The 12,533-nt window shown below is 44.7% G+C and overlaps 1 protein-coding gene across 7 annotated transcripts in view; it reads left to right on the forward strand.

The window, feature by feature from the left end:
* DNAH9 (dynein axonemal heavy chain 9) overlaps positions 1-12,533 on the forward strand; it is a 373,954-nt gene that overhangs the window by 237,086 nt on the left and 124,335 nt on the right. For all 7 annotated transcript variants that reach the window (XM_070061394.1, XM_070061395.1, XM_070061396.1 and 4 more), the window contains 3 exons: positions 1,671-1,813; positions 2,134-2,295; positions 2,504-2,737. In XM_070061394.1, the coding sequence (XP_069917495.1) occupies positions 1,671-1,813; positions 2,134-2,295; positions 2,504-2,737 (539 nt within the window). The remainder of the gene's footprint in view (positions 1-1,670; positions 1,814-2,133; positions 2,296-2,503; positions 2,738-12,533) is intronic.

Consider the following 12,533-nt stretch of genomic DNA (forward strand, 5'->3'; position numbering starts at 1 on the left):
TTTGCAGGAGTTGTTAGTATATTTTGGATATGAGCCCTTAGTTCATTATATGAGTTGTAAATACCTTTTTGAAATCTGTATCTGGCTTTTTTCATGCCAATTTAGTTTTAATATAGAAGTTTACAGTCTTTCTTTTATTACTTGTGCTTTTTAAATTATTTTTTTCTATCACAGAAATTTTGTCTTATCCCAATGCCATAAAAATAATCACTGTATTTTATGTTTTTAATTATTACTGCTTACTTTTTATATTTATGCCTTTAATCCACTTGGAATTTACTTTCTTCCAGTGATCTAACAGTATTTTATGTTACTATTTAATTATCTGAATCACTCATTAATTATCACTTATTCATTAATATCAAGAGATATTTTTAGCTCCTGTCCTGAACTCCCTTTTCATACCCTTCACCCCATCTTTCTATTAAATTATGCTATTTTCTTTTATTTGTTGAGAATTTTTTCACATCATAAGGACACTAGCCATGTATTGTTTTTGGTTTTATGCAGTCCAACTTATTAGTGTTTATATCTTAACTTATCTTGCTTTAAAAGTACATTGATTAAATTATGATTAGGAAATTCTTCTACACTCAAAGGTTATGAGAGTGTTTCCTGGTTGTATAGAAAAAAATTTTGTAAGTTTTTATAGTTAAATTGTTGATCTATTTGGGATTTATTCTAATATACAATGTGAAGAAGAATCCAAGTACAATTTTTTTTCAATCTCAGTTTTCCTATTATTTATCTAAAAGTTCATCTTTCCCCCACTAACTTAAGATGTCATACTTACCGCATACTAAATTCCATGAAGCTCTCCCTGCTCTCTGCACTTCTTTTCTTGCTCAAAGCAATAATTAATTCTTGTTACGTATATAGACCTTTCTGTATCTTTCTCCTGGCTCTTTTCAACTATGCTCTAGCAGCAATTTTAGAACTGCTTTATATCTTCTACCAAATATCAAGCTTCTTGGGAACAAAATTTCCTCAAGGGTCAAAAATAATATAGTAGCTATGAAATAAATGTTTTAAGCAAAAGAAGAAAAGACAATTGAAGTCTGTTGTTCTTAAAAAAAAAAAAAAAAAAAAAAACTGGCTACTCCAGAGTTGCCTCCATCCTGTTTCATTCATTCATGTATTCACTTTTCTGTCCTGGTTTTGGAGTATATACGATATCAATTTTCATCAGAAGGACACGTGGATCGTAATGTAAAAGCAAGAATCCTGGGGCCAGCATTGTGGCGTAGCAGGTAAAGCCACTGTCTATGACATCGGCTTCCCATATGGGCACCAATTCGAGTCCTGGCTGCTTCACTTCTGACCCAGCTCCCTGTTAATGTGCCTGGGAAAGCAGCAGAAAATGGCACAAGAACCTGGGCCCCTGCAACCAAGTGGAAGACTTTGGAGAACCTCCTGGTTCCTGGCTTCAGACATGCCCAGATCCAGCCATTGCAACCACTTGGGAAGTAACCAGTGGATGCAAGATGTCTCTCTCTGTCTGTCTGTCTGTGTGTGGGTCCCTCTCCCTCTCTTTGTAACTCTGCCTTTCAAATAAATATATATAAAAAAAAAAGCAAGGACCCTGTGTCCCATGGTAACATCATCCCCAGTATCTGATTGCATCGTTCACTGGAATGACAAAGCTGCGCTTATGCTCTGTCTTTTCCCAGGAGAGATCCCAGATCTTTACTCTGATGATGAAGTTGAAAGCATCATAAACAATGTGAGAAATGAAGTCAAGAGCCACGGTCTGGTTGACAACAGGGAGAACTGCTGGAAGTTCTTTATAGACAGGGTCCGACGACAGCTGAAGGTAAAGAAGGATTGACCCAGCCAGGGTGTGCAGGGACCCCAGGTGGATCATGGCAGCTTCTACTGCTATCTTTGGCACTGCTGTGCTTATTGGTTGTCTTGGGAGTGGGTGGTGAGCAAGCAGTACTCTTCTAAGCCTGAGAACCTTCTTATCTGCTCGATGAGAAATAGCCTCCCTTCTGTTCCATGAAATCCCGGCATGCTTGTCTCAGTTAGATGTGCATCAACATTTTCCAGGAGATCAAAACCCCACAGGCATGACTGCCTCTCCAGGTATTCCTCTGATGCCTTTTCGTTGTCTCTGCCCTCCTGACTTCTCAGGTGACCCTCTGTTTCTCGCCTGTGGGGGACAAGCTGAGGGTCCGCAGCAGGAAGTTCCCGGCCATTGTGAACTGCACAGCCATCGACTGGTTCCACGAGTGGCCTCAGCAGGCACTGGAGTCTGTCAGCCTCCGCTTCCTGCAGAACACAGAGAGCATTGAGGTGAGAGAGAGAAAAGGAGGCATCAGCAAGGTCCTCTCCACCTCAGGGCACAAGGAATCGCATGCCTAGAATGTCAGCGGTAAAATTCAGCCTTGCACAGTGGTTGAACACAACTTTCAATGTGCTGAAGCCTCGAGTGAGATGGGCAGCTGTCTCTACTATGGGTGGTGAGATGATCTCTTTATTTCCTGCTCTCTTCTCTTTTTAGCCTCCTGTCAAGCAGTCAATTAGCAAATTCATGGCCTTTGTCCATACAAGTGTCAACAGAACGTCCCAGTCCTATCTGAGCAACGAGCAGCGTTACAACTACACAACCCCCAAGTCCTTCCTGGAGTTCATCCGACTCTACCAGAGCTTGTTGCGCAGGAATGGAAAAGAGCTCAAGTCCAAAATGGAGCGGCTTGAAAACGGGCTGCTGAAGCTCCATAGCACCTCCGCCCAGGTGAGTGCCATCCTCCTCGCCTGCCTGCAGGGGACTCGGACCGGCAGCGGAGCATCACAATCCATGTGAAAACACAAACGGTTTTCCAAGGGCCCCGCAGGTCTTCAGGAAGCACAAAATGTTAAGGTCAAGCTCCCCCAGCAGAGGCACATGTCCTCAGCCTTGGGTCTAGTCTGCCCCTCTCAACGACGCTGGAATCCTCCATAGCACCTCCCCTCTCTTTTTCTCCTTGCAATCTCCTCCTTTTCCTCCCCTCCCCTCTTCCCTCCTCTCCCCTCCCCTCCCCTCTTCTCTCCTCTCCCCTCCCCTCCCCTCTTCCCTCCCTTCCCCTCCTCTCCTCTTCTCTCCTCTCCTCTCCTCTTCTCCTCTCTCTAATTCACTTTCACTTGGTCTTAGTCTGTTTTCTGAGGCTCTAGCAAAATGCCTGGAGATGAATATTTTATAAGGAAGGAAAAGAGCTTATGTAGCTCCCAGTTTTGGAGGTTCAAGAGCGCAGCTCTGGCATCTGCTCAGCTCTGGTGAGGGTGAGAACCCCATGGGCAGATGCTATCCCAGTGGCAGAACTGCATTGCAAGAGGTGAGCAGCAGGTGCAGGAGAGGGATTCAGGGGAGGTGCCAGGCTCACTAATGCCAACCCATTCTCATGGGAACTAACCCAGTCTCTGGAGACTGGATCCACTTCCATGAGACTGTATTAATCCATTCACGAGAGGGGAGCCCCCATGACCAAATCACCTTCCACTAGGCCCCACTCCTAAAGGTCTCACCACCACTCACCACAGCCACACTGGGGACCAAGATTTTAGCATATGAACCTTTGAGAGACAAACCTCATCCAAACTATAGCACCTTCATCCTCAAAACCAAAAACCAAAAACAAAACAAAACAAAACAAAAAAACCAGTGGAGAGCAATGGATGCAGTGTTGTGCCAATTTTCTTTTTATTTCTGTGTTATCTATCGAAGAGCCATTGGAATCTCATTTCTGAAACAAATCCTATCTTGTTTTGTAAATTTCCTCATATGTTTCTAGGTTCCTAGGAAGGTTTTGTCCTTATTACATTGTTCTATTTACTCTTCGAATGGAGTAAGTTTATTTTAATCAATTTGCTATTCTCGCCTTGAGAACTGGAGATAACTTTAGCACCTGTTCTGTCCCTTCTCATGCCCATCAAGTATTGCTGATCCCTCAACAGGCCTCTTTCTCATCTCTATTTCCTGCAGCAGAACCAGCCTCTTGTTAAGGTAGTGAAACTTCAAGAATAACACTTGGACATCACGTGTATCTGTACACATCTAAGTCATTTAGTTTTCTCAGAATTTTACTTTCAGAATCGCTCTACTGAATGTTCTTCTTCTAACTCACCTCTTCTCTCCCCACTTGAGTTTCTTGATGCAGAGATGCAATGTATGTAAGGTATTTAACTTAGTGCAGCACAGCGAGCCCTTGCAATCTATGCACAGTCTCTCTTCTGCTCAGGCAACGTTTCTGTTACATGGTTTTGTTCAGCTAGCCTGGCCGCTCTAAGAACTTTGGTGAATTGTGTGGATTCCCTGTGCCCTGTATCTCACTGTTCTCACTCATTGTTTCCATCACTTTGGCTTTTCTCTCTACATTCTAGGAAAGCCTTTCAAGTTTATCCCAGCAATACTAATTTAATCACATGTGATATTGCTTCTACTTCTTATGCTTGCAATGAAGACTTCAGTTATGCTACTGCATTTTTAATTTCCTAAAAACCCTTCCTCATCTCTTCCTTTCCCCTTTTCAACACATCCTGTTGCTGTTTTATTTAAGCCTGCTTTTCTGAAACAATCTCGCAGAAAATATTCCAATGATAATTCCAAACAGCTCCCTCTCTGTTCTTCTAGGTCTGGCAATGGATTGTTTCCAGAGTTGTGCTCTTTCTTCATCTTCTAGATTAATTCCTTTCCTCATTCTGTTTTGTTTTGTTTGTTTGTTTGTTTGTTTTACTTATTTGACAGGTAGAGTTAGACAGTGAAAGAGAGAGACAGAGAAAAAGGTCTCCCTTCTGTTGGTGCACCCCCCAAATGGCTGCTACGGCCAGCACACTGCGCTGATCCAAAACCAGGAGCCAGGTGCTTCCTCCTGGTCTCCCATGCGGGTGCAGGGCCCAAGAACTTGGGCCATCCTCCACTGCCTTCCCAGGCCACAGCAGAGAGCTGGACTGGAAGAGGAGCAGCCAGGACTAGAACCCGGTGCCCATATGAGATGGTGGCCCCGCAGGAGGAGGATTAGCCAAGTGAGCCACAGCACCGGCACCGGCCCCTCCTCATTCTGTTTTTTCAAGGGGAGATCAATTCAAACACAATGTCAACTAATGACATGTGCAAATTGACCTGTGGTGTTACTGTCTTTCAATATGGGTGATAATCAGAACCCCTTTTTAGAGCTTCCAGACAGATCCCAGTCCAGGTCCCAGCAGTGTGCATGGTGCACACCATCACCATAGAAAGGTTGCGTGTTTTCTCTGTCACTTTCTGTTTCGTTCCATCTCTCCGAACTTGAAGAAAGCAACATAGAACGTAATCCCAGAATGCAGCACTACCAGATCTTTTTTTTTTTTAGCTTCTCCCCTCTCTTCATCTTCCTTTTCCCTCCCTGCACTTAGAATGCCCTCAGAATCTTCTGTATTCCCCCCCCCCCCCCGCCGTTCTACCTCCAAACCCCTGAGTTCTGGGAATTGCTACTCAGCCAGTGCAAAGGATGTGCAGGGAGTGAGAGATGGGGAAAATACTCTGACCCTCTCACAGAGCGCAGCTCAGAACTCTATTTTTTACACACTCTGGCAGACAATGAACAAAGCACCAACGCCTGTTCTCATTTTAAGCGATCTCTATTTAATAAGAAGCAACCTAATTATACTGTTAGGCAAATCCAGCTTTATCTGATCATAGGTAATAGAGACTCCTCCCAAGATCTGGCTTGGGTCAGTATCTGAACCTACCAAAAACCGCATAATTATCCAGTAGATAGATATTTCTTCCTACCCAATTACTTAGGCCAGTAACTGGAGGGAGGTGTCTCTTAGACTTTTCCCCCTCCCTCACTCCCTGTTTTTAATAATTAATAAATTCTATGTCTTCTAAATATCCCTCAAATTTATCCCTCCTGCTGTATATCCATTCTAAATGTCTCAATTTAGACAAGTTTTACCTGGATTATTTCAATAAACTTTACTCTCAGGAGTTCCTTGTATTAATTAGCCTTTTGCTACTATAACAAAAAACCCGAGGCAGCCCAGCTTTATAAAGGAGAAAGGTTTATTTCAGCTCTTGGTTCTGGAGTTTCACATTATAAGATCAGGCAGTCCCCATGAGTGCAGCCTGTGGTGATAATGTTCTTGGTGTCAGAGTCCCAACATGGCAAGAAGGAGCATGTGTGTATTCATGCCTAAGCCTTGTGATCTTATAAAGCTACTGGGATTTATTTCATCATGGGACTCCCATGCTAACAACCCAATACAATCCAATAATCTCTCAAAGGCTCACTTCCAAATACCATAACTGAGTTAAGTTTTCACCCACTTGGTACTGTTAACATGACTTTGGGGACCTTCAACATCCAAACTACTGCCCATACCCTAGCTCTCCCTGACTCCAAGCCTGCTTCACCCACTACCTCCCACCCAGACCAAAATCCTTGCAGCTGTCCCTGACTCTTCTCCCTTCTATCTTTCTATCACACCCATACCCAAACCATCAGAAAGCCACTGTCAGCTCACACCCCAATACCACCGTATCACACCCTCTTCACCACTACTACCTTAGTCTGCCAGTGACCTTTTGCCAGGACAGCCATGACCCCTTCTGACTGGACTGCACATCTCTACTTTTGCCCCCGCTACCCCAGGGACTGTCAATAATTTAGCAGCCAGAGTGATCCATTTAAAATGTAAATCAGACTGTGTTACTCTTGCTCAAAATCTTGCAAAGGCTCCTATTTCAAGGTTCTTCTCTAGCCCTGCCCTGTAATAACTCTCAGACCTCGTCTCTGACCACCTCTGCCCATGCTGTCCCTCTCCCACCACACTGCCTTGGTGCTTTCCCTCAGGCACACCAGGCCTTGACATTGGCTGTTCCCTGCCTGAGATGCCTGCCCTCTCATGCTCCCGTGGCTCAATGTTTTGCCACCTTCTCAATGATTCCTACCCTGATGACCCCAATTTATATTGCAAACGCTCATTACTCCTGATCCCCTTATTCTGGTCTATTTTATCCTTTTCCCGTAGCACTTAATCCTATCTATTATACTGTATAATTTATGTATTTGTTGTGCTTATTTTTCGTTATCCATCTCTATCCCTTGGATACAAGCCCTGTAAGGGCAGGGATCTTTTTGTTTTGTTCATCAATAGAGCCTACATGCCTAAAACAGTACCTGGGCAGAGTGGACACCCGTGTGATACTTGTCAAATGAATAAGTTCATGAATGAACAGCATGTCAGTTAGCCTCCCTGACTGTATTCCAGCAGCAGTCTTGACTTGTCCTACTCATGAGGATGGCTCCATCCTTGTCCTCTTCATTCTTACATACTGAGCCCTGGAGTCCAGCAGTACCATTTGTAGTCCCTCCAAAACTCCACAACCAGCTCACATCTCTGTCTTTATATATACCCCCATCTCATCTGCTCGTCACTGCCAAGACCTAAACAACTTACTACCTGTTCCCCAAGAGGCCCTTTTACAGCTTTGAGCAGTTATGGACATCCTTCTCGGTGGCTCATCCTTGAATTACGGTTCTTACCCTGCCCCATCACGTGATGCTGTTATCAGCTCTTCAAGGGCAGAGGCCAAGATTCAGGGGTCTCTTATCTTCAAGGATGGGCACATGGTAGGTAGGTGTTGTACTCATGGACAAATAAATGGTAGGTGAGTCAATGTCGGATGGATAGGAAAAAACCAGGAGCCCAGCTCGAAAGTCACCTAAAAACACAGAGTAAGGGACGAGGATGGCTGTTGATGATGCTGTATATCAGTGTGTATTCCATAACTACCCTGGATGGTCACAGCAATGATTCTTACAGCAAAACTGATGTTCAGGGTTCCTAACTCTGGTATAAAGTCTTCATTTGAAACTGTTCTTTTGTTAGTAGAAAATGGAAATATACCATCAAAATATACCGTAATCTTGATAGAAGGGGAAAGCCTTGAATTACATTGTATCAGTATCCAACAACCTAATGATAACAGTTTCCAGTGCTTATAATTTGCTGAGGATAAACTAAATGAATCTTACAACTCTGGCTCAGCGAGGATTGGATTTATGGAGCAACAATAGCTATCATAAAGTTGTAATTACAATAGTAATATGGACAAAAATTTTAAATTAGATATTAATCTAAAATATATATAAACATTAGATTTAGGTTTACAGAATTGTCAGAAATGTATCTGTTTTTCTATATCTAGATTCAATTTAGTTCTGGATCCATCTGACTCATTCATTGCAGAGTAGAAAGTGCCTCGTCTTGCATTTCAGCATGACCTGGTCACTTCAGGTTAAAGACTTAGTCTTTGGAAGGCAGGGAATTCAAAGCCCAAGCTCTGCCCCGGAGCTCTTTCATCTGAAGGGTCTTTCTTGGCTCCATGGTGGTGTCAGGTTTCTGGGCAGGCAGCTGAAGAAGCACATGATGTGATCTTCCAGTGTTGGATGCGAGATCATGGTCATGGTGGGTCCGCTGGGTCTTCTGCCTTTGCATCAGCTTCAGCTGGAGTCTTGCAAGTTGGTGCAATTTGTGTTCTTCCACTTAGCACAGTCAGGATGCCCAGCTCTGACGTGCCTCTCCTTTCGTCCCTCCCTACCACTGTTCAGAAGCCGCAGTTTCCTTGCTTCTGTTTCTAACTCAGGTATATTCATGAGAAACAGGGGTTGTCGAATTGAAAAAGTGGCCATAAAAGGCCTAAAGGCTATTGCCAATTCCATGCATGTAGGATGTAATCCACAAGTCTCTTACTTAGAAACTTTTAAATTCAGTTTATTGGGGATTTCAAATAGTGCCTGGGCACCAACATCATCTGAGGTTGATAATTTAATAATTCACATAGATGTATGTGTCGGAATTCTTTTGGTTGCAAGTACAAAAAAAAATCTGACTCAAATTCACTGAGCAAGAAGAAGACAATGAAAAGGAGGAAAGGAAGGATGGAGAGGATAAGAGGAAAGGGGAAAAGAGGAAAGAAAATCTTGAGATTATTTGATCCAGTTATCAGGATCCTTTGGATGACAGCTGACTGAAATCCAACTGAAGTTGATTTAGCAAAACAACAAAACAAAATAAAAAGAAATGAATTGGTGCATACAACTTAGAAGTCCAAGACTGAGCTCAATTTGAATAGGGCTGAGGCTAAACACAGGGTATCCTGTGCATCTTGGTTTCCTCCATTCCCTGGCTCTGCTGTCTTCTCTGTTGGACTCATGTTCGTGGGCCGTGAACCCCAGGACCCACGACAACCTCAGGCATATATTTTGTCTGATTTGCAACACTAGATAAAAGGGAGTGTCAGGTTTCCAATATTTTCAGACAAGTTCTTGGAAGAATGGTCATGGCTGTGATGAGCCTCCTTGGGCCATGGGGTATGCCTACAGCTGAACAATCTCTGTGAGTTAGATGCTCTCATTGACCAAGCCAGAATCAAAAGACAACTGGAATCAGCTCCACCCAAACTATAAGGACTTGGGAAAGGGGAGTTCTCCAAAGGGAAATCTAACTGTGTTACCAGAAAAAGGGTGAGAAGTCTTCATTAAGCAAGCAAACGTAACAGATAGAGATGGAAACATCTATCTCAAAAGGAAACCTTCCTGGAAAGCCAAATTCACATGCCAGTTGCGGGGGATGGTATAGACACAGAGTCAGCAGGAAGGTGTCTCTAGAGCTCCAAGCCTCAGCAGTCATTATCACTGCCGATCACCCCAGGCCTCCTCTCCTTCTCCAGCAACAGGGGAGGCAATCACATCCTTCCCCAAACACCTAGAGCTGCCTGCAGAAGAGGTTCCCCTGCCCACAACAGGCAACCCAGGAAAGACAGGTGCACGTCTGTCCCGGAAAATGGGAGAGTGCTTCCAAAAGTTCCTAGGAAAAAGGAATTAAAAGATAGGCTTAGATAGGCGCCCCAAATTTTGAAATCCATGCATAGTCTTCATCGTGTATTTTTTGAGACTGTGCTCCTTCTCAGTTGCTCTGATGCCTTCTCTGCTTCATTTCCAAGGTGTCTGAAGCTCTGGGGGCAAAGGTCGTAGGAAGCCTCACCTCTCTCCCTAGCATCCTGTGCTTGATCTTTCAAGGATAGAGGCCCACCTACCCCCACCGAACACTTCCCTCCCTCAGCTGGCACACCCCCTCCCCACTCACTCACATGGTCACATCTCATGGGGCCAGCAGGACAGAGGGAAGGGGTCTCCTCCGTGTCTGTGCCACTCTGCCTCTTAATATTTCCCTTCAGGTTTGGGGGTCTCTAAACAAGGGAAGGTCCAAAGTGTGCCTGCAGCGCTTTGAATACAGGGAAAGAAGAAATGGTTTTTAAAGTAACTTATTTCTGGGACTTGCGTTGTGGCATAGTGTGTTAAGCCACCACCTCCAACACCAGCATCCCATGTCGGAGCAGTGATTCAGGGCCCGGCTGCTTCCTGTTAATGTGCTTGGGAAAACTGCTGTAGATGGTCCAAGTACTTGGGGCCCTGCCACCCACGTGGGAAATCACGATGAGGTTCCTGGTGCCTGGTTTCAGCCTGGCCAAGCTTCTGCCATTATAACCGTTTGGGGAGTAAATGAACAGATGGAAGATCTCTCTCTCTCTCTCTCTGTGTGTGTGTGTGTGTGTGTGTGTGACTCTGCCCTTCAAATAAGTAAATCAATGTTTTTTTATTTTATTTTTATTTTTGACAGGCAGAGTGGACAGTGAGAGAGAGAGACAGAGAGAAAGGTCTTCCTTTGCCGTTGGTTCACCCTCCAATGGCCGCCAGGGCCGGCACACTGAGGCCAGTGCACCGCGCTGATCCGATGGCAGGAGCCAGGTGCTTCTCCTGGTCTCCCATGGGGTGCAGGGCCCAAGCACTTGGGCCATCCTCCACTGTACTCCCTAGCTACAGCAGAGAGCTGGCCTGGAAGAGGGGCAACCGGGACAGAATCCGGTGCCCCGACCGGGACTAGAACCCGGTGTGCCGGCGCCACAAGGCGGAGGATTAGCCTAGTGAGCCACGGTGCCGGCCTTAAATCAATGTTTTAAAAGTAACCTGTTTCCATTTCTTCTCCAGTGCAAAAGAACATGAGCTCTGCCTTCTCTGTAGCTTTCCGGGGAGTGGCCTCATTCTAATGGGTGGGACGCCCGTGTCACTTCCTTGTCAACAGCTTAAGAGCTCCGAAGCCACTGTTCACAGTGCTGGTGATCATTTACCTCGGACCTGAGGTCATAAGCCACGTCTGCAGTCAATAAAACAAAACAACGACCAAAAAAAATCCACTTCAATTTTCTCAAATCTCAGAAGATTTAAAAAGGAACCAAAAGTTCCCAGTGTGTTTGCTGACTGGAGTGATTATGTGACTCAATCATTTTGATTTACAATTGCATCTTTGTCCTTGTAGAAATAACTCTGCAGCTGAACAACGGGAGCTGGCAGCGGATTAACCTTCCAACACGTGAATCTGAGACAAGTTCTAGGGAGCGGGCCTCCATTGGAGGTTAACACAAAGTCTCCGGTTGCTATGAATACACAAAATTAAACAGCATTCTTTTTTCCCCCCTTCCTTTTCTTTGCTTCTGATCTGCCATGAAAAGGGAATTATCAGCAGTGTCTAAGCCTCACTTTATTTTTTGCCCTTATGTATTTTGCATCAGAAAGCTTCCGAATCTGTCTGACGCGTTCCAGGAGCTCTGAAGTAATCTTTGCCTGTTGCGTGAAATAGACGGCAGGAAAATGAGAGGCAAGAGGTCATTCTGGAATGTGAAGTTGATGGGCCACGCTGCACATACAAATGGCCATTTTCCTGTCCAGAGATAAATAGGCCTGCACCTTCCCTTTGCGTCTGAAAAAGCTGTTACGCTAGGCCAGTGAGTCTCAAGCCCAAAGGGGCAGTGGAATCACCCAGAAGCTCTTGTGACAGCACAGGTTGTCAGGCCCCCTCCCAGAATTTCTGAATCAGTAGGTCTGCATGTGGGCCTGGGAGTCTGCATGTCCACCAGATTTACGGACGATGCTGATGCTGCTTGCCCGGGAAACACATTCTGAGAACCACCTTACTGTGCTTCTCCGAATGCAAAAAAAAAAAAAAAAAAAAAAAAAAAAAAAAAAAAAAACCCTCCTGTACCCCCAGCTCTTGAGACAAATAGATGGTTTCCCTGGGATTGTATTCCCATCACTTCACTAATGCCTCCTGATTAGGCATGACTTCAGTGGATGGTAGAATCTAGCTGGCCTGGATCAGTGGGATTCTTGCTGTCCCACCTTGACCTGGTCATCTATTTCTAGTAATGATTTAAGACCTACCAAAGGAGAGCCATCCAAGGCAATCCATTCAGAGCTTACTACAGAAAGGGGGTCAGCCACCATCCCTTGTATTTAGCAAAGAGTCAAGGCCAGGCGGAGAAGTGGAAAGACTGTATAGTGAAGAGGGGGATGGCTTCAGGTGTGCCTGATTGGAGGGTGTTGGCATGGGAAGCTGTAATTAGACTCACTAGAAGTGGGGACTCCTACGTGATTGATCAGGGGAAACATGTTTGGATTTCTCTAGCTGCTTTTAAGTGAGAAGCAGAGACAAAATTAATATGGTTCATTATT

Source organism: Oryctolagus cuniculus, chromosome 17, assembly GCF_964237555.1.
Source record: "Oryctolagus cuniculus chromosome 17, mOryCun1.1, whole genome shotgun sequence".
In the NCBI taxonomy this organism is placed as follows: Eukaryota; Metazoa; Chordata; class Mammalia; order Lagomorpha; family Leporidae; genus Oryctolagus; species Oryctolagus cuniculus.